At 39.2% G+C, this 27,829-nt stretch overlaps 1 protein-coding gene across 1 annotated transcript; it reads left to right on the top strand.

The window, feature by feature from the left end:
• Positions 1-16,861: 16,861 nt before the first annotated feature.
• Positions 16,862-27,820, top strand: LOC108092905 (uncharacterized transmembrane protein DDB_G0289901-like). The gene is given in 7 exon segments (XM_017192760.2): positions 16,862-17,149; positions 17,756-19,479; positions 21,269-21,474; positions 24,743-25,554; positions 25,557-26,005; positions 26,008-26,996; positions 27,667-27,820. Coding segments are annotated over 6 exon segments (4,203 nt in total). The 5' UTR covers positions 16,862-17,149; positions 17,756-17,886.
• The last annotated feature ends 9 nt before the right edge of the window (positions 27,821-27,829 follow it).

Genomic DNA, 27,829 nt, shown 5'->3' with positions numbered 1-27,829 from the left:
ACTTTGAAATTTTCAGATAATCTTCTTAGATATATATACATTCAAAATAGGCAAAAAAAAAATTTCGATTTTTTCAAAATCGCAACTGGATATAACCCCTTAAACAACAGCCATTTCTTGACTTTCCAAGCCGTATGTTTGGGATCATTGTCCTGTTGGAAAATGAACTTGCCGCCTTCTAGACCCATTTTGGTGGCACTGGAGTGTAAATTTTCCTTTAATATTTTGAGATATCCTTCAGCACTCATAATTCCGTCTATGAAAGCCAACTCTCCAACTCCTTGAGCGGACATGCAGCCCCAAACTAATACGGAACCGCCGCCATGCTTCACCGTTGGTTTAACATTTTTCAGTTTAAGCTCTTCACAGGGCTTTCGCCACACTTTTCCTTTTCCATCAGATCCGAATATATGGAATTTGGTTTCAACGCTAAATATTACTTGTCCCAGTACTCCAAATTCCGGTCTAAATACGTTTTAGCAAAAGAAAGCCGCTTTGATATATTTATGGCTGAGAGCAAGGGTTTCTTTCTAGGGCATCTCCCATGCAGATCTTGGCTCCTGAGCACTCTTCGGACGGTTTCAGTGGATACGTTAGTTCCCAGGGATGTGGTTAGGACACTATTAATTTTCGGAGCCGAAAGGTGCGGATTTTTCTTGTTTTCTTCGAGGATTTTCCGCTCTTCTCTGCAGGTTAATGCTTTCGGACGGCCGCAACGGCGAAGATTTTCCAGGGAATTCCTGGATTTCAGTCGAGAAATGAGACTCCTTATGGTAAAAGGACTTCTATCGAACATCCCACAAATATATTTAATGGATCGACCTAAATTATGTAGGTGCAAAATAATTTTTTTTTTGTGAAAAGTTTAACTCTGTTCCCTTCGGCATTTTGCTAGAGATTTACACAAAGAATGACGCCAAAAAATAGTGTTTTTCCCCGAATTCAGTCTTTAAAATAGAAACGCAACCAAAATGACAAAAAAAAAATATTCGCTAACTTAAAAAATACTAAAATATAAAAAATTCGTAAGGCAACGAATACTTTTGTGACCCTGCAAAACGGTTTATATTTGTATTTTTGTCCTTATCTTTTCATGGAAAGCGTTTTCTGTTTGGTTTTTTTTTTCCACATACTTCACAAAATATATATCTTTGGAAACGTAAACCATTTTTTACCATTTTAAAACTGTTTCTTATTTAAAATTTGCATTTTTCTCTTAACCCCCTTTGCAACGAATACTTTTGTGACTGACTGTACATATGCTTGTATGTTTGTATTGTTTGTACATACATATGTATGTATGTGTTTTCAGTGAACGTGCAACACACAACTTGGATAGTCTCTTGACGAGGCCCCGTTTCGAAAGCATACAGATACATTCATAAAAAGACAGATGGAAGGAGAATGGGAGAAGGTAAAAAGGAGGAGAAGCAGAGGAGGAGGTGAAGAAACGATGCGGATGTGTATATGTATGTACATCCATAAATGTATGTAAGTATGTATGTACATACATGGAAGGGTATCAAATAAGTCTAGCGGTAGTTTGTTGTTTGGTTTAATCCTTCGCGAGTTAAAGCTTCGCAGACATGGAGCAAAACAAAGAGAAAATCCGGCTATTTTACAGTACTACTACGGAAAGGCATAAATGCATCTCAAGCCGCCTATAAAATTTGTGTAGTTTATGGACCCAATTCAGTTTTTTGTTCTGGAGAAGAAGTAGCTCATATTTGACTTAAATCGTATGTTTGTTACCAATTTTATGAATAATTGAAACACCAACAAAAATACCTCTGGATATTTTTGACACTCTTATATTTATATTTATGTCAGTCTATATACATACATACATACATATGTAGCTATTGTGTATGTGTGTGGTGGTGGCAAAACGGGCGGATAAAGTGGGCGTGGGCAAAGTTCCCAGGGGTTGTAGTTGCTCTTCCGTGCAAAGTGACTTTTCTAGGGGAAGCGGGAGAACTACGATAAGAATGTGCTGAAGAACAGAGACAAGGGCTCAAAAACAGGGTTCAACAATAATTTGAGAAAAGGTCAAACGACTAAGAAGACAACAAAGGTAAATGAGAAAAATTAGTTTACTTATTTTACCATGATATATTTACAGACATACACAGACTAGATAAAATGCAAGAGGTTATGCACTGTGCAAGTCCTTGATTCTTGATCTTTTTTAATCATGTTTCATGTTTTTTTTAAATCTTTTAAATAATATTGAAATGAACATTTTATTTGACAGCTATTTGTTATTCTCCCCAATAATTTTCCTCTGTCTTTTCGACAGCTATTATTTGCGTTTAGCGTTTTCTGTTCTTTCTCCCAAAATTCCTTTGTTCCTATTGAAGATCAAATTTTGTGCATCCCAGAAAACTGTCTATCAACTTTTTGGTCGATGCGATCGTCTTCGCCATCTTTAAAACACTTCCGCCAGGTAAAGTCCACTGTTTCAAATGGTCCTTGGTCTCAGGGTTGCACCAGTGGATCCATGTTTATCAGTTGTCTCGTAAGGAGCCAGAAATTCCTCTGGATCTTGCATAAAAAAATTTCAATCCATGATCTGACTATTTTGCTTTGTTCCGTTCAATTGCCAAAGTATGCACACTAAAAATTTTGACTATGGTCAATCGTTACACATATGTATGTATGTATATAAATTAAAAGTCCAAATACATACACACATAAATACTTATGTATGTCCCTATCGAGCTAGCACTGTATTTGAAATATAATTCAAATGCTTTTTGTATGCATTAGCATCGGGTTGACCGCTATTGTTAGCTTGAATATATGTATTTAAAACGTTGGCCATAGTGAATAAAAAGCAAACTCATAGCCAAAACAAAAAGAGGGCGAAAAGGGAATTGGTGGGGGATTAAATGAAATATAGAAAAGTGGGCTGGGGAGTTGGGGCGGTAAAATTGGAGGGAGAGCGAAACGGGCTGAAGCATGGTGGAAATTGCAGGTAAAGGAGGAAGCGGAGGAAACGAAAATTTAATGCAGTTTTCTCAATTTTCTATGTGGAATTCTGCGATGCTCAGCGTCGACGTCGACTGAGACGTCGACTGCGACTGTGACTGTGGCAGAGGCAGCAATATAAAATGACGGCGACGACCTTCGCTACTGCAGTCGTTGTTGTTGTAGTTGTTGCAGTTTTTGTTGTGGTTGTTGTGTTTTCTAGCCTTTTGTTGTTCTTGTGGCCCTCAGTTTTTGGTGGCCGATGGCACAAAATTGTATATTGGCCATTTACAAATGCACAGACACCAAATAAACAGACATACACTGGACAATATTTCAGTCAATAAGATAACGTAAATTTTTAAATACTTAACAAAGTTATCTAAAGTCCCATTGTATTTCTAACATATTTTTTTTGTTCAATCATTTTGGTTTGCAAAAAGAACAAAATTGTAATATTAATTTCCAATATTATTGTCAAAGCTAAACATTTAATAAAGCATTAGTAGAAACAATATTTTGATAAATAACCAAAATAATCTGCGTGGACACTTAAAGAAATTAGATTTAAGTGTGTCTATAAAATGCATAAATATGTATGGATTGCTTGAGTGTTTGCGAGCGTTTATATAAAGTAAAACTCTGTTGTGTGTGTATCTGGTTTATGCGATTGTAACTGTTTACCACCTCTCTCATCTTCCGTTCTCCCTCCCACTCGCTGGCCGCCCAATGTTGCCATCTCTTTTTTAACATAACCAGCTGCGACTTTAACTTTACAGTTGTTGTTGTTGTTGTTGTTGTTGCCCTGTCGCTTTGGTGTGTGGATATACATATGTATAGGTTTGTATGTGCTTATTATGTGTTTTTTTTTTGTCGAGTGAGAGATACTTTGACCTTTTTTCCCATCAAGAAGTCTGTGAGCTGGAGATCATTGCAGATTAAATACACACACACACATACAAAAACAAAAAATGTATCTGACGGATACACAGATTTGTATTTTGGCTTTTTTCGGTGTTCTTATTTGCCTGTTCGCTTAATATTAATTCCCTGCTATTCGTTTTTTTTTTGTGTTTTTTTTTTTTTATTTATTTCCTTTTTGCCTGTCTTTTATGACTTCACTTGTTCATTTTTGTTGTTTTGAATTTTTTCGATTTTACTCGTGTATCTATAAGATACTCATTGTTTGCACTTTGTTCCTAGGCACCCAACATTTTCAATGGAATCGATTGTGGAGAACGAGAGGGCGGAAGGCACACACAACAAGTGGAAGCCAAAAATCTGCATGTGGCTGTACGTACATATCTATATCTGTGTATATCCGGCCCCTCCCCCGCATCCAACCCTTTGCACCATTACCCCCGTATTTGAACTTACCCGAAAATCCCCAGCACTCCAACCCCCTCTGTGGTTCAATGGACTCTGCCATCTCGGCATACCCTTACTTTTAAAAAATGTGGAGCCACAGGAAGACCTGTAGACTTGGAATACAAGGCAATTTTATACAACTCTATAAATGATTTAAATTCTCTAGAGAGATTTCTGAGACAAAACTTTACCTAATGTGCAACATTAAAGCTCTTCTACATTACATACCTACAATATTACATACGGTTGTACCTGAATTCCATTAATTTAAAAAAATCACAATTTATTCGATCCTTTTAATATGAGGAAGAGTATTGCACCTTCAACGTTCCCCCATTACTTGTTATTTTGTTTGTTTCTTAAGTTTTTCTTTTGGCAATGCACCAAATTTTAAAATTGGTAGATCGAGAATTTCCAATACCCTGTAAAGTATTAGACCATTTGTAATTTCAGCAAGTTTATCCAACAATTTTAAACTAGTGTTGAAACATAAATAAGAATATTTTGTATTTAAATTGTTGTTCTTTTTTTTTTTGGTAACTCATACGTAGTGAACATACCCCTGATATCGTGGGACTTTTAGGAGGGAAAATAAATGGAGAAAAATAATAACACAAAAGAAAAATTAGCTGTTATTTTTCCAACTTCCCCTGCCTTTCCTTTCCCCGCCCCAACAGCCCACCACCCACAATCTTTCTATCTCTTTTGCACTTATTTCACCTTGGTCTTTTATATGCGAATTTGCTTCTTCGACTTTCTTCGCTGTTGCAGTGCAAATAAATATATTATAAATGTCTCTATCCACGCATACAGATATACATAGACAAAGATAAAGATACATATATATATGGATTGTATATATACATGTATAGGTTTGTATTTCTGTTGGATATTTCATATTTCTTTATGAGCCAACGCAAAAAGAAGAAGAAATATACACATATATGTATATATATATATTTGATTACATATATATTTATGAACATTTATAAGCCCCACACACACAACCAAAACGAAGATGGAGCAGCACAAAGCGAAATAGCAAAAGCCAACGCTGAATAATACATGCAAACATACTTACACATAAACTTAAACGTATGTATGTATGTATGTACGTATGAAAAACCAATTTTCTTTTTACGCGTCGATTTCTAAATAATACCTAAAACACTAAGAGTGAACGAGAAAGCAATAGGAAAGTGGGCGGAGAATGAGGAAAAACGTGCACCCAAACGTGGAATAATAAAAACAAAAAAGGAAGCTTGCTCCGGCGAGCCGAAGCTTTTATACCCTTGCATCAAGGACTCCAGTCTTTTAAGATTTGTTTCCTTGTATCTGAGTCTGAACCTTGCAACGTCAGGCGTACACGTCTAGATCAACTCAGATGGTGATGCCGATCAAAAATACATATATGTATATGTACATATGTATGTACATACGTACACTTTATGGGAACTGAGGTGTCTCCTTCACTGCTTTGCAAACTTCTGACTGAAATTTGAATACTCCTTGCAAGGGTAAATTGATCAAGGATTTATAGCAAAAAGTTCAAAGTATTCAAAGAATTAAATATATTTAATAAAAGTTCTAAGAAAAGTTTATATAAGAAATTGATAGCTCATGTATGTTACTTTTTTATTATCTGGAAATGCGGGCATGTAAATTATATACATACATACATAACTTACATATGAATCACTCCAGTCAAGAACAATGAATATGTACATATATTAAATGTACATACATATACATACATGTATGTATGTACTTATTTGGCGTGTCAACAAATAACTAAAAACCACACTGAAACTTTTATACACATTTATGTACATAAATACATACGTATATTGTAAGTACTACTAAATATATGTTTATGATATAAGCAACTAGAACTGCGAAAATAATCAACATTCTTAATGGCAAAACGTGAGAAACAAAAAAGAGTCGTACTTCATGCGGTAGCAACCCTGATCGATAGAAAGTGCAAAAACGCTGACTAACTGTACCTAACTTATTTTTCTTCTATTTCGCTTAGCTGCTTATATTTTTTTCGGTTTACTTTTGGTTCTATAATGACCACCCTTTTTTCCCGCCTCCCATTTCCCCTGCTTATTTTCCAATATGAACTGGCAAAACTGAGAGGAGAAAAATAAAAAAGAAAGAGAGCTGGCAAAGAAAAGTCCTAAAAGAAGACCCACCGCAAAGCTAGCAAAACCAAAAATAAAGCAAAACCAATAACAAATTTGTATCTAAAAAGTAATGAAGAAAATAGGCCTGCGTTGGCTTTGCCGCCGACAGCTTAACTGTGGAATTCACCTCTGCCGATTTCGCTAATCTCCCACCCACACGCACACCACAAAAAGGGTTTTATTTATAGCTATACCGGGTGTCAGTGAAATCTCCAGAGATTTCCAATTTGGCTGGTTTAACGAAATCTTCAGATACTTTTTATTGGATAATAGGTGTACATTCTCCTAAGATATCCTATGATGTCCTAGATACATTTTCAAAGGGATTCAATTAACAATTTTTTAAGATTTACAGACTAATTTAAAAAAGGGTTTCTTCTCTTCATTATTTCCTGAGTAAAACGTTTTTTTTTTTGGATAAATTTTAGTGTTTTAGGGTTTTCGACACTATTTTAAACTATAGTTAAATTGTAGTTCTCGACTAGATTGTAATGCAATTGAAACATCTTCTAGATTGTATTTCGCTATCAAGTGACACCTGTCTATCTGGGTGTGTGTGTTGTGTTATCAGCTTTTTTTACACATACTCCCGTCATGTTTATAACGGTGTTTCTTTAGCATGCGAAAGTTTTTTTTGCTTTGGTATTATTGTCTGAATGGGAAAAATTGCAAAACAATAATAAACCCAAAGACAACAAATAACTAAATACATACATATGAAGGTACATAGATACACACATATATATGATGCCTAAAATATGCGCTGCGAAAATCTAAACAGTGCAATGACAACGATGACGACAAAACAACGACAGACAACTCGGCTCTCGGATCTCGGGGCTCTTGGACTTTTAGACACCTAGACTTAGCTTGGTTGAAGGGGGAGCATAACAGTATCGGCCAGCCGGAAACGTTAAGTTCCCTACGACCCAAGGTTGTCTTAACATTTCGTAAGATGCCTTTTTTGTCCAGAATTGTATCTTATTTGTTAAAAATTAACCGCTGTAACAATCTTTTTATGTCTGCTAATCATTCAATTTCTAATTATACGTTTTTTATAACATATCCAAAAAGATTTGGGTCTTCCAACTTTTACAGTTATAGAGAACCTTATTCGCTACTAGATTGGAAAGGTATGTACATACATACGTATATATGTAAGTTTGTACACACATACATAGATCGTACAAACCAATATTCCAAACGATGTACTGAAAGAGCTATAATATTAATAACAATAATAACAATAACAAAATCGTCGACGTCGACGTCGACGTCTCTGCCGCCGACAAACGCAGAGTGAGCAAAAAAAGGGGGGCGACAGAAAGGGAGAGAAAGCGATAGGCGAAACAGAAGGCGACGACGGAGAGGGGAAGAAGCACACCTGAAAGTCGTAGTCATAACGGGTTGTCGTTCTTCTTGCCGTTTTTGTTAGTTAAGCACAAAAAAATCAAACCAACACAAATGCAAACACAAAAAACTAGAAGATGGCAATGAGAAAGGGGAATGGATGCGCGGAGAAGATGGATGGGGACGAAGAGGAGCAGAAAAGCAAGCAAACAAAATGAAATCGCAAGCAAATAAAAACACACAAGCAAATGAAAGGCGGTGCCAATGAAGCAAAGCGAAAAATGAGTTAAATTTACACCATATAATAGGAATAAAGGGGGAGTCAAAAGAGGAAGAGATAAGAGGAGACCCAAACTTTTTCCTGACTAAGTTATCAATCAACGGAAAAAAGCTGTATTGTCCGGATGTTTGAAGTACACTCAGCTCGAAAATTGCATTTTTTCGGAGATCGTATACAATTCCAAGCTTTTTTTATCTTTAACAAGAATTTCGATAATAAAAAAAAATGTTCTGAGCTGCCATTTTTAAATATTAAGAACTAACTTTATGTAAGTCGATACCTTGTAATCCATTACATTTGTAATAATACCGGTGAACGGATGGGCCGTATACAAACATACACATGTATATACTTACATATGTATGAATGTAAGGATACTGATACATACAGATGTACATATATACTTCTATTCTTAGAAGTGCTTAAAATGTGTTCATATTTTAATGGGTATATACATACATACATACATATATTGTATATTGTAATGTACTTTGTGTATATATTTTTACAGTTAAATACATACATACATATGTATGTATTACGAGGGGCGTGTTAGTAGAAAAGGCAGTGGGCGGAGGGTGGCGTCTTTCGGGGGGTCGGGCAAAAAAAAAAAACAATAAAATACTGGGCCAGCTACTGTCTCGCTCACACCCGCACAGCTAAACGGGCTGGCCTTGCGCAACGTGCTCGCTTACTCACACATACACACATTTTTGCTCTTTAATCTCCAGAGTTTACGGTGAGTCAGGGAGAGGGGAGACACTCTCAAGCGGTCGCGAACGGAAAGGCCCCGCTTCGCTTCGCGTCGTTTTGTTTCGTTTCATTTCGTTTCGTTTGCAGCGACAACAAGTTTTTCAACAGAAGAGCACGCGAGCGAGCGAGAAGGAGATACCAAAAAATATTGCCAACGTACACACACACACACTCAAAAGTATCTAACCGTTAACCCATTAAGGTCTCTGCGGGCTGCCCTCACGAAAAAAAATCGAAAAACAAGCAAAGCAAAAGCGACTAAATATTACCTAGATCTTGATAAATCAACACGATCGCCACCACTGATAAGGAATCAACGATCATCATTTTTCTCAAAACTCCCGGTACTTCCTATCGCAAGGGGTTAAGATGTTAATCACATTAATCGGTAGTATGTACATTCATCATCATTATTAAATGCTACAAGATAGTAGATTCCTCTAGTTTGGATTAAATAATAAATTTAAAAAATAATGTATACGTATGTACATATGAAGTGTACATACATGCCACGTGGCATCATTTCTTTTGTTTTCAATTTGCATGAACCGGATATGTAGATACAAATGTACATATTTATTAATAATTGAAAATTTCAAGACAAAATTTTCAAATTAACTAATAAGTTGAACTAAGAAAAATTCATCAATCCAAAAAGAGTTTATTTTTCAACAGCAAACTCTACACGACTTGCTATCTAGCTATATCCATCTCCTTCTTTCTCTGGCTCTATCTCGCTTACTCTTACTTGTTTGCTGCTTTTCGCACGCTACATTGTTGCTGTTGTTGTTTTAGGTGTTTTTTTTTTTTTTTTTTTTTTGTTAATTCATTATTGAGGCCAATTGAATTTGTGTGAAGCAAAGTGTGCGAGTGTGTGTGTCTAGCAGCGTGCTTGAATGAGTGACGCAGCGACGGAGAGACGAACGACGAACGGACGGACTTGCCTGTGCTGCGCTGCGTGGACGAGTACCCGGCAAGAGACTATGCAACACGTTTAAATATGCGCAACCGACGAGACTCGAACAACAACACTAACAGCCGAACGAAAGGGAGAGAGCACAGAAACAAGAAAAAAAAACCACAAACACACTAACACAAACGCAAGTAATTTGGAAGAAGCAGATGACGGCAAAGAAGACGAAGTAGAAGAAGAGGCAAAAGCAAAAAGCAGCAGCTGAGCAGAGAGTGTGATGACGTCTCCTGCCAAAGTCTCACTGCTCGCGCCACACATATTAACGTATGTATGTATGTACGTGTGTGCATATCCATACACACATACGTAAAATGTACACCCAGATGGACAATAAGGAAGGAGGGGTGTATCCCACGAATTTTCCCCCTTCATTAAACACCTTTTACATTTTCGTTGCCTTTTTCGCGTCTTTTTTTATTGATGAGAGCTGGCTTTACCGATTATGTTCTGGTTGTTTGGGTCACAAGTTCGCGACGCCGGCTTTTCCGACCTAAAAAAGGTCCTACACTTGAAACAAATGTGCGTAAGACGTATGTACATAAATTAAAAAAATAGTTTTGAAACTTAAATTTGTAGTCCTACATAAAAACAGTTAAGAATGGTCTTTTTTGTTTTGTGTTTTATGTTTAAAATATATTGCTTTAATATGAACTTCAACTGAAAAGACAATACATATGTATTTCCAAAATAATATGGCCTTCTTAAACAAGGTAGCGCGCAACTTGCTGTCGGTGAAGTATAATCAACTAGGAACATAAATTTCCTATTTAATAATTACAATTATTGAATATTTTTTATATTTTTCTGTAAGATAATATATATATATATGTATGTATGTACATATGTACATATACATATGTATATGTTCCTTTTCAATTTTACAGAAACTTTATTTATTGGGAGGTTTGTAGATTAAAAAAAAACTGAAAAAGAAAAAAGAGTATGTACAAACATACATATGTATGATAACGCACAAGAGAAGGCAAAATAATAATATTAAAAGTATGTACATATATATATGTACGTATGTTTGCATGTGTGTATGATGCGTTTTTCGAAGCACTTTTTGTGTTGACGGATTCGATGAAAACTTACAACAAAGAAATGGCAACCCACACACACATTTAAAAAGGGAAATAAACAGGAAAAGAGGAATGAAGAGAGAGGGAGTTGGTGAAGTTCGCAAGGGCTGAAAACCCCAACAAGGGGGAAAAAGAGAGAAAGCGTGAGGAAAGAGAGAGCAACAGCAGCTGCAGCAGTCGAATGAAAGTGCATAAAAGGCAGCCAACTAAATTGTGCATCGGTGTTTGTATTACTCTATGTATGTATGTACTAATACATATAACTGTGTATCTGTGTCTTTGAGTGCAAAGCTTGTTAAGCACATTTTTTCCGTTTTTGAATTTGCATAGATTGCAAATGCAGCTAAAACTGCATCAACAACAACAACAGTCAAAGCGAGAGAACCAGAAAATGATAAGCAAATAATGCGAGTACTGATAATGAAAGCAGGAACTGAAGGTTTTCCCACAACAAAATTCCACAAAATTAAAAAAGCAAAAAACTTGCCAGTGAAAAATTTTATTAAAGAATTGCTTAACCCGTTGTTTAGCCATTTAATATTTTCGATAAACATTATTAAATATTAAATAAAAAATTTTAGAATATTAAATTAATATTTTAAAATATAAAATAAAATTTAAAAAAAAATTAAAATAAAATTCAATTATATATACATATATGTATGTAAGTATATTAAAAAGTACTGTGCACCAAAATCCCGTTTTTTTCGCAGACCACCTGTAAAATTCTCTTACAGTTTTGGTTAATGCCACCCTTGTTTTGTATTGGCTTGGCTTTGCCGCTGAACTAGAATTAAGTAGCATCGCCGCACCCTATTGGATTTTGTGGTAAACTAATTCTATGGTGTTAAGTTCAGACCCTTGTTTGCATTTAAAAAAAAAGTTATTTTGCAAAACATACTTAGATTACTTTGCGTAAAACGACCTAAATTTAGCATATAAATTTCCTAAATAACAAGTTGCTGCGACTTTAATCAAAGTTTATATTTCCTAAACGGAAAATGCAGAACATTAAAAGTACATATGTATGTAGGTGTTTATTTTCCGTCGAAAAAGCCCAGTTAAACATTTTGTTAAAATTGACCCACAGAGGGTTAAAGGTGATAATGTGCCAGTGGGAGCAAAATCGTGTGGGTGTGATAGGGGCCCCACTACATTCACACCGAAACACAGATACTAATACACTCAGGTGCGCGAAGCCATTTGCCCAAAGCAAAAGCCGAAAGCAAAGTGCAACGTAAAATGTTAAAAGGAGAGGAGAATAGAAATATTGCGGTGAAAAGAGGTACGGGTGGTTCAATAAGAGGCGGGGGCAGGGGCTCATAAATGGGGGAGCTGAGGTGGAACGGATGTCCGGTCCCCGTCGATTGGAGGTAAAACCTCTTTTCAATAGGGGTACCAAGAAAGCAGAGAAAGAACAAAAAAACTAAAAAAAAAAAATATCAAGGAAACTCATTTTCACAACAATTTAAACTTATTTTTTATTCAAACAATTTTATTCGTTTAAGTGGATTTAAAAATACGTAAGTAATACTTTAGACGATCACCAAAAACATGTAATATAAATAAACAAATACATGTGTATTATTTGAAAAGCTGACATTTTACAAGAAGCGATTTCGTTTTATTTCTTATTTTCTAAGAATGCAACCCTGCAATTATAGTCTGACCTTTTGTCCAGTTCCTAGTGCCCATTCTTTCTTTCCCAATATCGCCAAGCTTTTCCCTGCGCAACCGTGAAGCTTGCCAAAATCAAAGCAATTCGCAAGGCTGCCCCTCCACCACCCTTTTTCGAACCACCCACAACCTATCCTCCTTTTTCATTGATGGTTAAGCGAACGGTTTACATACACCTACATACCATACAAACGGACGACGCACACATGCAGGCACATGTTTAGTCGTGTTTACATAGCAAAGCGCTCACGAAACGGGGCCTCTCGTAACGTTCGCTTCTTACGCCATCTCCTTCTGTCTTCTTTTTCCCCCTCTTACTTTCTCGCTCACACTCTTCGTTCGCATCGATGACGACTGACGACGTCGAATGCGTATGCCCACCACTACAAATGCACATTTCGCACACTGAAACCGTTGCACATAGCCTCGTTTATACGTATGTATGTATATACAAATGTACATACATGTAGACCTAAATACATATACATACATATTTATGTATATTCACGAACCATATGGGCTTGTACAACCCATTATTAGAAGGGGGTTTACATAAAAGATAAGGAAAAACCAAAAAAAAAAAAAAAACCGACAAAAATACGTCCATAATAAAATACGGGAAAGACCCACACACTGCTGACTAATTAGCAAAGCAAAACACCTCAAATCAAAACCCCCACTCAAAATTAAGAGATGCAACCAAATAGAGAGCGTAGAGAACGAATGAAGAAATGAAAGACACAATGGGGAGTTCGTCATATAGCCAAAGCTGAATGAAAATCATAAACATCGTTTTCAGCAATTAATACCTTAGGAGTTTACGGTCGATATGCGTAAACTCTTAAAAGTAAGTTTGTTTTTTAGGTAAGTTTTGTTTTAAAATTATGTTTTTTTTATTTTCTGTTCAATATGCAAATTATCTTGTACATACATACAGTATGTCAAGAAACTCTTTACACACAGACAAAAAAAAATATTTTTTGACTTTGCATGCAAAAAAAACGCCTTTAGCTATTCTTTTTCAATATTTTTTTAATGAAGAACTATTATTTAAAGAATTTAAAATAAGAATGTGCAAAAATAAAAACAAAACAACGAAAGGGAAAATTTTAAAGCAACAAAATATAAGTTTACACATTTTTGACTCTGTCAAGAAAGTGTTTACACAAAGTACTTAAACTACTGTTTAATGAATATATTTATCAAATTGTACTATCTTTAACTAATTTTAGTACTTAGTATGACCCCCCTTAGCTTCAACTACGAGCTTAATGCGATTTTTCATGGAACTGACCAGTTTTTGTAGGTCATATTCCAACGGAATTTTATGCCACTCTTCCAGTACTGCTGCTTTTAAGGCGGCGCGGTTTTTGGGCTGCCTTTTTGCCACTTTTTTCTTCAGATAAACCCACAAATTTTCAATGGGGTTCATGTCTGGGCTCTGAGGAGGTGTATCTATGACCTTTTGGCAATTGTAAAGGAGCCATGTGCGCACAGTGAGCTCCTTATGTTTGGGGTCATTGTCCTGATAAAACTTAAATTTTGGCTTATTATCAACAATAAAGCCAAATTTGTCTGCACTTTGCTTTAAATTGGATTTGAGAATGGATAGATATTGCACAGCATTCATAGTGTTTTCAATAAACGCAAGCTCTCCCACTCCCTTGCTGCTAATGCATCCCCAAACCATCACCGACAATTTGCCAAATTTTACTGTCGGAATGATGTTGCGCTGATCTAGAGCTGTTAAAGGCTTCCGCCATACTCTAGTTGGTCCATCATTGTAGTACAGCATTATTTTGGTTTCGTCACAAAATATGACGTCATCCCAATAGTTGTCCGGCATGATGTTCATGTTGACAGCAAAAGTTAAGCGCTTTTCAATATTTACTTTTGAAAGCAACGGCTTCTTACGCGCAACCCTTGAAGAGTATTTGTGCCGCAGGATTTGTTGGCGGACGGTTTCATGTGAAACGACCGTGCCACACTCTTCTTCCAACTCCTTGGCAAGGGTTCTGGTCGAAATTTGGGGGTTTTGACGGACCTTGCGCATGATAAGGCGGTCTGTTCGCTCGTCAATCTTCTTCCTTCGTCCACTTCCACGCTTTGCTTCCAGTCTATCTTCGTTTTGGGCTCGATTTAAAACGTTATAAATTGTTTTTCTCGATACAGAAAACATCTTCACTAGCTCAGCTACTGATTTTCCAATTTGGTGATTATAATAAATCAATTGGGTAACTTCATAAGTCAATCTAGCTCCAGGCATGTTAAATAATTTTAAAATTTGCTTTTTGGCACCTATGCAGCAAGATTTCACAATTAAATGAAAAGGAATGCAAATAAAATGCATAGTGCAGAAGCATAAATAACGGTAAAGTTCCGATTTTTCTTAGAATAGAACAAAACAGAATCGAAAACTAAAGTGTGTAAACACTTTCTTGACAGAGTCAAAAATGTGTAAACTTATATTTTGTTGCTTTAAAATTTTCCCTTTCGTTGTTTTGTTTTTATTTTTGCACATTCTTATTTTAAATTCTTTAAATAATAGTTCTTCATTAAAAAAATATTGAAAAAGAATAGCTAAAGGCGTTTTTTTTGCATGCAAAGTCAAAAAATATGTTTTTTTGTCTGTGTGTAAAGAGTTTCTTGACATACTGTAAATATTTCATCAAATAGCGATCAATCCTAGAGTTTTTCACAATTATTAATTGGAAAGAATTTCAAGGTAAGCTAAGTAATAAATTCTAGTTGCTTTAATTTTAAGTTTTAAGCCTTCTCTTATATTATATATGTATGTACATATAAAAGGAGATAAAATAAAGTCTTAGATCTTCATTGGAATTGCGTTGACTGTACTTTTCGGGTAACTAAAAATAGCACTAACAGTTTACCAATATTACAAACATCTGCTTTGATCTGACTGTACTTTAACAACTAGTTAATTTTTTAGCCTTATTTGATGGCAGCACGATAGAATTCGACTTGGACTCTTGGACCCCAGCTAATTAAATTTTTTTGGGTAAATGTTTAGAGTCGGGGGCCGACCTTTCGGAGCTGCGCAGCTGACACTTCGTGCGCGTATGTTCGTGTTCGCGTTCGTTTGTTCCCGGTTTTCTCTGCATGCTGAAGCGGGGCCTGTCTTAAAAGCCGCAGAGCGCGCGAATACCAAAAACTTCTTGCATTCGACGGAGCGAAAGGGACGGGCGAGTGGTGAAGGGAAAGGAGGTGGAGAAGGAGAGGTAGCCATCGAATGCTAAGCAGGGGCTTTTGCTGCCTGCCAAAAATAGAGACGCCCCCGCCACGCCTTCGCCCACAGAGAGTACCCAACCCCCACCCTCACCCACACAAAAGCAACAACATCATCATACCACCGATACCAATACCAATACAGTGACCCAGGCAGTTCTGTGTGATTGTGTGTATGTATGTGTATTGTACATAGCATAGCTTAAGCTTTCCTTTCACCGTGGTTCAAACACTAAAATTACCACAGCAAGGGGAAAGTTTTAAATTACTTATTATAAACATTCTGAATAATACCATCAAGGACATTCAAATTTGAAATAGGTACAAATGTTTGTAAGTATTTATGTACTTACGTAAGTTATGTACTTAAACTCTCTGCAAAAAGATTTAGTAATTTTGTTTTGATTGCTTTTTGTTTTGTTTCTGTTCTTTGATATACACATTTACCACCGACTGACTTACTCAATTACATATTTTCTATCGGTGGTTGTTTTTATTCGTTCGATAATATCAAAAATGTTATAAATTCCTGTTAGCCCAAAAATAAATGGAGCATTACATAATTCTGAAACCACTGTGGGTTGTAACGTGGCAGCGACGTCGACATCAGCGCCGGCGTCGCAGCTTAGAGCTAGTCGATGAGAGGAAAGAGAGAGAGAACAGGACCAGAGGGTGGATGGAAGGAGAGGAGGAAGAAAATGCACAAGGCAGGGGGGCAAAAGGGAACAACCAACACAACAATAACAAAAGCAACAACAATTCGGCAAATGTTGGTGGCAGCGGTGCAGCGACGTCGACTGCGCTGCCCATGTGTATTTTTTGTTGTGTTTTCTGTTCGTCGTATTTCGTGTTTTCCGTTTTTCTTTTGCGCTCTGCATCCGCTGCCTCTGCCGACGTCGCTGCCGGCGACCTCGTGTATACAGTGTGTGTGTGTGCCGCACACATCTTTCAGTTGACTTCGTCGAAATAATTTTCGTAACAACGATCACACTCACTCGTTTGTGTATTGCGAAGACGGGCGGACGTACGTCGGCGTCGAAAGCGGAAAAAGCGCTAAAGCGAATAACGAAAAGTGCGAATACCATAAATAAAAGAGAGCCAAACAACTTGTTTTTTTTTTCTGTTCGTCTTGACAACAACAAAAGGAATATAAATAATACACAACGAGAGATAGCGAAAGCACCTAAGAAAATAACAACAAATGCATAAAATATTTTTGTTTTTTTGCCACCCTGCAAAAATGCAGTTAGGGTTTGTTTGTGTAAGTGTAATATATATAATATATACCTAAAACAACTATAATTTGCGTGGAATATGTGTACTCTTAAAGTAATACACCTGAAAAACAACTGCAAATTAAAGTGCGCGGATTGGCACACGCACACAAGGAAAACAGCAGTAAAAACGTGCACGTGTGTGTGTTGAAACCGGCCAGTGTGACCGTTTGCGCGTTCGGTAGCCAAAGAGAAAACAAGCCGGCTCAATACTTTTTCTTGTTTTCATTATCTATGGTTGTCAACTACTTAAAAAAAAATTTCAACAAACCTAAGTTTCCTCTATTTTGATAAGTGATTTACGTGATTACTGGAATCGTGGAAAACATAAAGCCCGGGTCCGTCCAGAACCCACCACTGAAAAACGAATACGTATACTTTTAATGCCTAAGACCGGCTTGCGCGGACAGAGTTGTCAACTGAGTTTTCCATGTTTTTTTTTTTTGTGCTTGCGTCCCTTAAAATTATTTAATTGATTCTTTGAAAAGTATCAAATACTCAGATGGCGACTCTTTTCGTGAGAAGAGGTCATTGACCAATTTCAAAATTTTGCCAACATAATAAAATAAAAATTTTCCGTTCGTGTAATTCAGCTCCTGAAACGATAAACGCAATCAAACTAAGAAAAGCCCAAGCCTGGACAAAAAGGAAAGGATATATAAACATAGTACAGGATACAAAAGCGAGCGAGTGAGCATTTAAGAGGGAAAGCGAAAGAGAAGCGATGGCCAGCGAGGATGTGCAGATCATCAGCGTCATCGATGCCAATGGGCAGAGTTTACCGCTGCACGGCAACAGTTTGGGCGGTCCCTTGGGTCCACCGGTCAAACAGGAGCGACCCGATGACGCCGAGATCCGCGAGTTGGCGGCCAAAATGAAGGAGCAACAGAAGCAACAGGCCGCCCAACAGGCGTCCCGTCAGGCGGCCATGCAACACTCGAATGGGGGCGGCAATGGAGCCGCCTCAGCCGGTGGCAACATGCAGCCTCCAATCACAAATGGCAATGGCCAGACCAGCATCATGAGCTACCTATCCCGACACCAAAAACTACCCAATGGCACCATGCAGGTGGTGCCCGCTTTGGCCTCGAACGGTCGATCGAACGGAGCCATCAGCGATTCGGGATCGGATAAGAAGTCCTCGGCGGGACCCTGTGACGAGGAGTCCATCAACGGCCACTTTGGCTGGGCGCAGTTCGGCAAGGTGTCGATACCCTACATCTTCAGGCAGTCGGAGAAGTACTGCTCCGTGCGGATGATCGAGCTGAAGCTGCTGGGCAAATACCTCAACTGCCTGCACCCGGACATCTACTCCAGTTGCACCTGCGTTCGAAGCTATTACATCACCGACGCCGAGGCGCGTCTCTTTATTGAGATTAATCACAAGCACTGCGATGGGGAATTCGGTCGGGACATCTTCAACCAGAAGGATCTGGTGGTGCGACTGAGCGATGCCTCCAAATTCTATCAGTTCCTTGACATCTGCTACAGGAAATTGGTGTCGGGTAGCAAGACCCCATCGGAGAAATGCGGATTCATTCGCATCAACAAGGAGTCCGTGGTGCCCTACACTGTGCGCAATAACCAGCAGGTTGTGCCGCTCTTCTACTTCGAGGGCGAAACTGAGAACCTGAAGACCAAGGCGGAGCTGCTCAATGGCTGGGATTTGGCCTATTTAAAGTTCTGCTGCAAGGTGCAGGGCATTCGCAACGAGCTCTTCTCCAGCGAGAACGTCGCTGTGATATCGCTGACTGACATCAAGAGTTACTTCCCCAACGGCACTGAATTCGAGGACTATTGGCCCAGCAAGGTGGTGGACTCGAATTTGCTGATTGGCAACCGGGCGAATGTCAACAACTCCGTCAACTGGACCCGCCAGCCATCGGCGCCGCCACCGAAGGTAACGAATACGGGATCATCCGGAACATCGGGCTCTTCGTCCTCGAGCGGTGGCAACGGCTTGGGCCAGAACTCAAGTTCGTCCTCGAATTCGGCGGGCGGCCAACAGGTGTCCTCGAAGTCACAGCAGCAACAACAACACGCTTCGGCGACAGCTGCGGCGACCGCGCAGCAACAGCACATTATGAAGCAACGCGCAGCCGCAGCAGCTGCCGCAGGTGCCGCCAACGGGGTGGGAAATGCGCCCAACACCTTTGGAGCAGCTGCGGTGGCGGCCTTCAATACCCAAGCGGCGGCAGCGGCAATGCTGCAGCAGTCGCAGGGCAACCGGATGCTCTCACAGGCCACCGTTCAAGCCCTGGCCAGCAGCGGTTGGATGTCCGGGCAGAGCAACCTCCAGCTCCACGCCCAGATGATGGTGAGTGCTCTAGAAATCGTGAGCCTTTCATCCCTTAACAAAGCAAAAGATAACGAAGATAATTAAGAAGAGCCACCCCCTTGAGGCCTTTCTGTTGAACATTTTGTATAGTTTTTTTTTGTTCCTTTATGATTATGCATAAACTACAAATAGTTATAAATAAATTAAATTTATTTAAACACTTCACTTAAATAACACACAGGTTTTATAACACTTATTTGTTGGATTGCATTTTTGTGTTGTTGTTTAGGGTTAAAGTAATTAAGCGAGAGAATAGTATTTATTTTAATTCCTAAAAAAAGTTGTATTTACCTAATTGGATAATGTTGTGCAAAGTAGTATATATTAGGTCTATTACCGATAGTTTTCCGCCTCTCCTTTCTTTTAATAATGGAATTATTTTGCAATCACACCCTATATTACCACACCTTTTACCGTAAAATGATGGGAGGATCCTGTAAATATAATATTGTTTATGTAGTAATATTGTAATACACTACATATTTGATCGATTTTGCTAATACTGGGTTCATTTATCAAATAAGGTCACAACTTAGAACTCTTTTTAAAAGCTAGTTTTTTTGGTTTGCTACCATCGATGAAGGAGAGCTAAGATTGGATTTTGCCACTTAAGAAACTTAAGAATTCGAAGCGTTCAGAAACGGAATGGGGGTATATTTGTTACTGTACAGAGGGTTTTCTCTAGAGAGTGCATGACCATGTTTTTTTTTGGCCTCGCTTGTACACAAACTTACATGCTGGGCCATACACACATGCATATGTATGTATGTATATAAATCGTTGCTTGTGTTAGCGTATTTTTTTCTAGCAGATTTTTTCACAGTTTGGCAACAGCGCAGCAGCAGCGTTCGACGGCATCAAAAACTAGGTCATTAGTATAGTGTGCATAGGAGAGTGGCTCCATCTCCCTCTCCCTCTTTGCCCATCCCCATCTCTTTCCTCCCCTGAAGCTCCATCTCTTTCCGACTTTAGTTGTGGCTGTGTGTGTTTGCCACAACCTGTTGATGTTGCTGCTGTTGTTGTTGTTGTCATTACAGTGGGACTTTTGTATAGTGAACCCCACCAAGTTTGTGCTATTTTTTTCAAATTAAATTTTGTTTTGTTTTGTGCAGATTACAGTATGAGGAACCTATTAAAGGATTTATTCTTTTCAAATGGTATTAATCGGGTTCCTTTGTTCCGACCTCCATAAATTAAATTTGACCTCCAAAAACAAAAATGTAAACACAAAAATACTTGCGGCTCACGTGAGTAATGCCAATCTTATCAAATCCCAAACTTGAGAACGTAATTCTGATCGTTTCTAATCGTATAAACAGTACAAAAAGTCTTAATGGTTGATAGAGGCTATCAATTGAATTGAATGTTTGTAGTATTAATTCGCACCTTCCGCGTTTCTTAAGTTGGTATGGGTATTGGTAATTGCAATCTGAATCAATAATTGTTAATTATGCACAAAAAAGTGAACTGATTGCGAAGATCTAAAAAAGTCGATTGCAAGTAACAATTAACTAGCTGGTTAGATTTATATATTAAAGAAAAAGACTGACCATTACTTAAGATTGTTTTTAATTCTGGACTTGTTTTGTGAACGTGAAAGTGTTAACTTCGTAAAAATAATTCATACTAAACCGATCATTATTTCCTTTTTGACTATTAGTGTAGTCATATTACGTTAATTTCATTATTGAAAACGTTTCTAAGATGTAGGATTTTAGTGCTCCGGGTTTTGTTAAATTTTTTTTTCCATTTTATTGTGTTTCCGCAGGCTCAGCAAACGCACGCGAATGCCAATCGTGTGGGCAGTTATCGAGAGCACATGAACAACCTGATGATGAGCGGAAGCAGTCGACAGCCGTATTCCTACAACAACCCTGCGATCTCCATGTCATCGGTGAATAGCCACAGTGGTGGTGGCGGGAACGCTCCACCTCCCCTCGTCCGTTCGGCGGCGGGCCAGAATGCCAACCACATGTAAGTTTAAATGCAGTCTATAGCCCCCTCCTATCGATTGTTCAATTCTTTCCCTCCCACTTTCTTTGTCCTTATAAATTAAAAAAAAAAAAAAAAAAAAAACGTAACCAAGAAAATATGAATTTATTGATTCTACATTTGATTTTGCCTTTCCTTATGACTATTTACATTAATTACATTTAGTACGTTGATTTTATTTGAAATCTCGGATACAAATGCGCAGACATTGTGTTTTTCAAATTTTGTTGTAATTCGTTTTTGCCAATATCAAACAAACAAAAAAAAAAAACCTCTATTTACTCTATTTTTTCGCTGTTGTTTATATTATAAATATATAATACACACATTTACTAAGTCGCTCTAAGGGTTGAGTTCTCAATGTCTAGGCTAAAATGCATTGAAAATCATTTCGATGCCCCCGAAAATCGATAAGTTGAAGGACGTAGCGAGCTTAATTAGCGGTTTAATCTATATTTTGAACAATGCTTAGTAGTCAGTTAATGTGTTTAATGTTGGGTGTAGTGGGAGGTAGTTGCATGCTAGACATTGAGAAATCGCTGCTTAAGTCCAAATTGTTTAGCCATTAGGGTGCTTCATGATTTTTGTGTGTCACAGGACTGTTGGTATATATTTAAAAATTTTGTTTCCTTTTATGCTCTTTAAAAACCTGCACCGATTTTTTTTCGAATTCTCAATGTTAGAAATGTTTTGATAAACCATACTGAAATCGGCGTTTGTGCACGCATTTTATTTGAATTTTGATCTGTGTTTTATACCGTCTTATTATATAAATAAAATAAAATCTTTGTTACTCGCATAACTTCTCTCTGCTCTTTGCTTATTGCCTTCTTAAAGTCATGCAAAGCATTCAGTAAATTACTCTTTTCAACGTGAACAAAAAATATACAATTACAAATTAAACAACGATTTTTATTATATTTTTAATCATAAAGCCAAAAATAAATTTATTCGGTATTTTTATAATATTTAATTCCGTGCAATGACTTGCCTGCTTTAATTGAGTGCGTTTGTTTTAGATTTGCAATCGATTTAGCAGAAGGCGCCGGCGTCCTTACCGAATTCGATTTTATGTTTTTCAAAATAGCGAAAACACAAAAAACCATTCCACAAAAATCCCAGTTCCCCCCATAACCTTTTTCAAAAATACATAAAAACAAACAAAATTTAAACCTTACTAACCGATTCAAAACGATAAATTTTTGCAAATACTTGACGAGCTTTTGTTCTCTCTCTTTTTATTTTCGGGTCTCCAGATTCCTAACTTCTTACGGCATGCATTAGGGTGGCTCAAGAAAGGCTCACTATAAAATAGAGCGAAATAATTAAGCTATCGGTATCGAAGGCGCGACTAAGGTGGATAAAATGAATATCGTTCGCATTGGGAAAACTCGGTTCCACCCGATTAACATCACTACCACCTACTACTCCATATTTAAGACCAGTAGAACTAAACCCAAAACACACACGCACACGCCCACATACACACCAAACACCCATTTGTACATACATCATGTTGTAGAGATCTCCAAAATACAGAGCATACATATTTATATACGTACATATATCTCTATATTTATATATATGTACGTATGTATATATATACTTGAAAGTGTCCCTAGTGATTGCATGACCTCCCCAACTTGATTAAGTTAAACAGAGTGAATGTAGAATTAAAATCTTTATAAACATATATAAAAACTTACACGTACTTGTTTCTTTTTTTTTTAATGGAATGACGATGATTTCTTATTTCGTATATTAATATTATACATTTTCCTTGTTTTGCTTTAAAACTTTTTTTCTTCTTTGTATAATAATACATTAATGTTAAAGAGGAACTACAACATATTTTGAAAAACATAAATTCGCATAATAAAAGGGAAAAACCCGAAATTATTTACCCTTAAAGTATAATTAAATATATATTTAATATATAAAAAATGCAACGAAAATACATATATACATTTATTTAACGGCTGTGTGTACTGACTACCCCTAATGTTATCACACACACACATACACTCCAAACTCTCTCACACATACATAAAAACACAACACACACATACAATGGTATGACTCACGACGTGTGACGAACGAAAAAGTTAAAAAAAAAAAATAAATAAATACCTACACAAGTAAAAAGAAAAGGAAAAAGCGAAGCAGCAGCTACAACAAAAACAACGAGAACAAGCTTTTATTGGTGGTGGCAGGTTTTTTTTAACCCCGTTTGGCCCCACCCACCCCCTCCTCCCTTACAAACACACGCACACACACACCACTAAAACAAAAAGATACAGATACGAAGTACAAAAACAGTGAAAGATCCTAGATACATTATATATAATGCGTGTACAAAAGTTGAAGTAATGTTGACTAAAAATGTATGACAATCGATTTCGCATTTAAAAACTTAGCTCAAAACTATGAGAACTTAGGCCTAGCAATAATAAGAAAAATTAAAATTAAAAGAGAGAGAAGAGCTTTTATTTCGAAAGCTTTTTACGTAACCCATTTTTTCTTTCATCTTATCTGATCTCATACATATACACGAAAACACAAATAGAAACATTTACATTAGGAATTTGAAAATAATTTAACCAGATTACAATTAGCAAACCTAAAGAAAATAATGCAAAATTAGATATAGGAATGGCCTTTTGAAAACCATTTGAAAGACATTGATTTATGTCCAAATATTTTTTTTGCAAACAAAAAAAAAAAAAAGAGCAGAGAGTAAGCCACAAAAAAATTCATTGATTAATTCATTTAAACCAAAGCAAATTAAAATCGGGCATGTTCAAAACCAACGATAACTGACTATCGCCACCTTTGCAGCAGTCGAGCGGAAAGGCCAAGGCAATCGGCATATCGATGTCTCCGATATGTTTAAGTCGGCAAAGCAGTGCAAGTGAGGATGCAGAAGAAGAGTGAACAAGCTGTTCGCAAAGAAGAAGAGAGAAGCTCGCGCCCGCCAACGAGATTTTAAATATTCAAATGCATACCAAAAAAAAAAACGATAAACGCAAATCAACCAAGAAATCACCCAGTGTTTTTAAGTCTTAGTTAGTTGATGAGGAATGACAATTACAACAAAATCGATTGAAAAATACAATTAAAAAAACAAAAACAAAAACGAGTTTTTAAAAACAGAACTAATAAATAAACAAAAGACAATTGTAAATAAAAACAAAACTATAAAAAAAAGGGGCGGTCACCTCGACTTATGTATTGTATATAATGTTTCTAGGTCAAATGTCGAGCAGTCACTGGTGCAACAACAGCAACAGCAACAGACACAACAACCGCAACAACAACAACAACGACACCAGAACAGCACATTTAACAACAACAACAACAACAACAACCATGCACCACAGCAACACTCCTCACCAAACAGCCAGAACAGTAGTAGCCACCACCATCATCACCACAATGCCTTAGCCAAAAGTTTGAGCAGCAGCAGCAGCAGCAACATGCGGAGCAACGGCAACACGAACGGTGGCAACAGCAACAGTGGCAACAACAACAACTCCAGTTCGGCGGCCGCCGTCGCCGCCGCTGCTGCTGCTGGCTATGTGCAGGCTCTCCTGGGCGGCGGCGCTGGGGCGGGGGGCGTGGCCGGTGGCGCTGGCGCCGGCGGCAATGCCTTCAACTACAACCTGCCCTCCACCCGGGCGGACTACACGAACCTGGCGCTGTGGAACCAGCTGACGCCCACCCAGCGCCTGCTCTTCAGCCAGCAGCTCAAGGGAGCGGCGGCCAGTCCCGTTGGCTCCTCTGGTGGCGGCGGTGGTGCAGCCAGCAATTCGGGATCGAGCCATGTCCTCGGAAAGCAAAACTTTCCGGCCCTGCCCTCCCTGCCGCTCGACACCGATCTGATCACCATGCTGGACTACAACAATCCCAACAAGGTTGGCAAGAGCCAAAAGTCCGGAGCCGCAACCTTCACCAAACCGATTGTCCCGCCTTTGATTCCGGACGGTTCGGGGGCTGAGATTAGCCTGACCAAAACAAGAAGAGGAGGTGGTGGTGAAGGAGGTGCAGCTGGAGGTGGAAATGGTGTGGAGGTGGAGGGGGAACTGGAGCTGGAAGTGGCGTTACCATACCACTCAACTCAAGTCAGGCTCTCGAGGACTTCGAAAAGAAGTTCACCGTGATGACGGACGAAATGCGAGCGGTGATCCAAAAGGTGCTGGCCAATCCGGATATCTCGACGTCCATTCAAACGAACTCCTCAGGCGGCGGCAGCGGCGGCAACCACAACCACAGTGGCAATCAGAATCACCTGGTGCCATCGTACATATCGCCGCCCATGTCGCCATCGGTGGGCGGCGTGGGCGGTCTCAACATGGGCATGGCCATGGGAAACGTGGCCACCCTGACACTGGCCTCCAATCCCAACGTGACGATAATTCCCCAGTTGCCGGGACACTTTCTCCACTCGCCGTCGAGCTCGTGCTCCAGCTCAAGTGCCTCGAACACGGCGGCATCCCCGTTGAGCAGTGGTGGTGGGGGGGATCGGGTGGGGCGGGATTGGCGGGATTGGCAGGAGGCGGGGCGGCGGGAGGGCCACTGTCGTCGAGCGGGGTGACGGCGGGGGGTGTTGGTCGGCAGAAGAGCGTCATTTGCTCCACCAAGAGCAGCAGCCTGCCGATGGCCATACTTTCGCTAGCCAGCCACTCTTCGGGCGGAGTCGTCGGCGGTGGCTCAAGTTCAGGGGGACGACGGAGCAATAGCGGCGGCAACCACAGTAGCAATTATGGGCGTCAGACACACAGCCAAAGTAGTAGTAGTAGTGGTAGTAATAACAGTAGTAGCCACAACAGTACACAATCCACACAACAACAACAACATCAACAACAACAACAACAGCAACCCACACCCACTGACGTAATCGATCTGTCCTCCTCCCGAAGGTCACTGGCTGCATCGGCGGCCTACCTGCAGCAGCACTCGTCGGCTGTGGCGCAGCAGCAGCAGCAGGTGGCGGCGGCAGCGGTGGCCCAGCACCGCCTGGCCGCCGCGGCCGCCCACCATGCCCAGCACGCCCAGCAGAACGGACGCAGTTCCTCCGGCTCGGGCAGCTCCGCCAGTTCCGCCGCCAATGCCTCCGGCGGCAACAACGGGACGAGCGGATCCGGCTCCAATGGCAACGGGGCGACCGGCAATGGGAGCGCCTCCGCCAATAGCGCCTCCCTGCATCTGCAGCGGCACGCGGTGCTCGCCCATGCGGCGGCGGCGGCCAATGCGGCGGACAGCGCCCAGCGGCTGTGCGTCATCCCGGAGATACCCACCAACAACATGAACCTGACCCCGTACCGGGTGCAGAAGGTGTGCGTGGACAAGCACCTGGTGCCGTGCATCAACATGAAGGCCTTCAATGACTCCGAGCAGCTGATGACCCTCATCGAGTTCCAGAAGAACTTCTTCCCCTCGGTGCCGCTGGACCACTGCAAGCGGCTGATCGAGGCCCTCGGCGTGGAGCTCTACAAGGCGAATCGGTGAGCTAAACTATTTTTCTATATAGCTATCCCCTCCTTCCATTGAATCCAATTTGAAAGAGCTTTTGCTTATTCCATCGAATTAATAATTGAAGTGATACAATCAGGGTGTTTTCTCTTCTTCTTTATTTCATCATGTCTGTTAATGCTTAGCCTATTTCACAATCTCGTATGTGCAAGAGAGAGACGTACATACTTAGAGATGGGTTTACATGGTGTTTCTTGAAGGAGTAAGGGGGACATAAAGGATGACTTAACTTAAGGAATATACAATAACGTTAACTGCTTATCAAGCAGTGCTTAATAATAGGTATATGTACATAGGGCTGCTTGCTACATAATGTAGCAAAAATGAGGGAGCTGCAAGCTAAATGTCAAAGGAATAATATTTTCAAGCGCAGTCAACCAAATAACAAGCAAATGTCAAAGAAACATTACCAGATTTACTGAAAAAGTTGCCAGTATATAAAAAGTGATTATCATTTAGTATTCACTGCTCTTTAAGTTGCTTTGTGTGAAAGGAAATTTGAATTGCAACCGCCAGAGATGGAAAACTATTGAAGAATAAGTTTTAGTAGGACTTTGTTGCCTTGGTTTTAATATAGAAGCATGTTTTCTCAAAAACTCCAACCAATGACTAATGACTAATGAATCCCTTGACTCTTCGCAGGCGGCAGGTGCAGATCCTGATGGAGTACGACCGCACCTACAACGAGAACATGCCGCTGGTGCAGGTGCGCGACATCATCAAGTACATGACGCAGCTGACCTTCATGACGCGCCAACCGGAGCAGCCGCCGGCCAAAAGGACGCGCACGAGCTAGGAATTAAGC

This window comes from Drosophila ficusphila, unplaced genomic scaffold, assembly GCF_018152265.1.
Source record: "Drosophila ficusphila isolate 14025-0441.05 unplaced genomic scaffold, ASM1815226v1 contig_198, whole genome shotgun sequence".
Lineage (NCBI taxonomy): Eukaryota > Metazoa > Arthropoda > Insecta > Diptera > Drosophilidae > Drosophila > Drosophila ficusphila.
The sequence above is the reverse complement of the archived record's forward strand: the minus strand, read 5'-3'. Positions and strand labels throughout refer to the sequence as shown.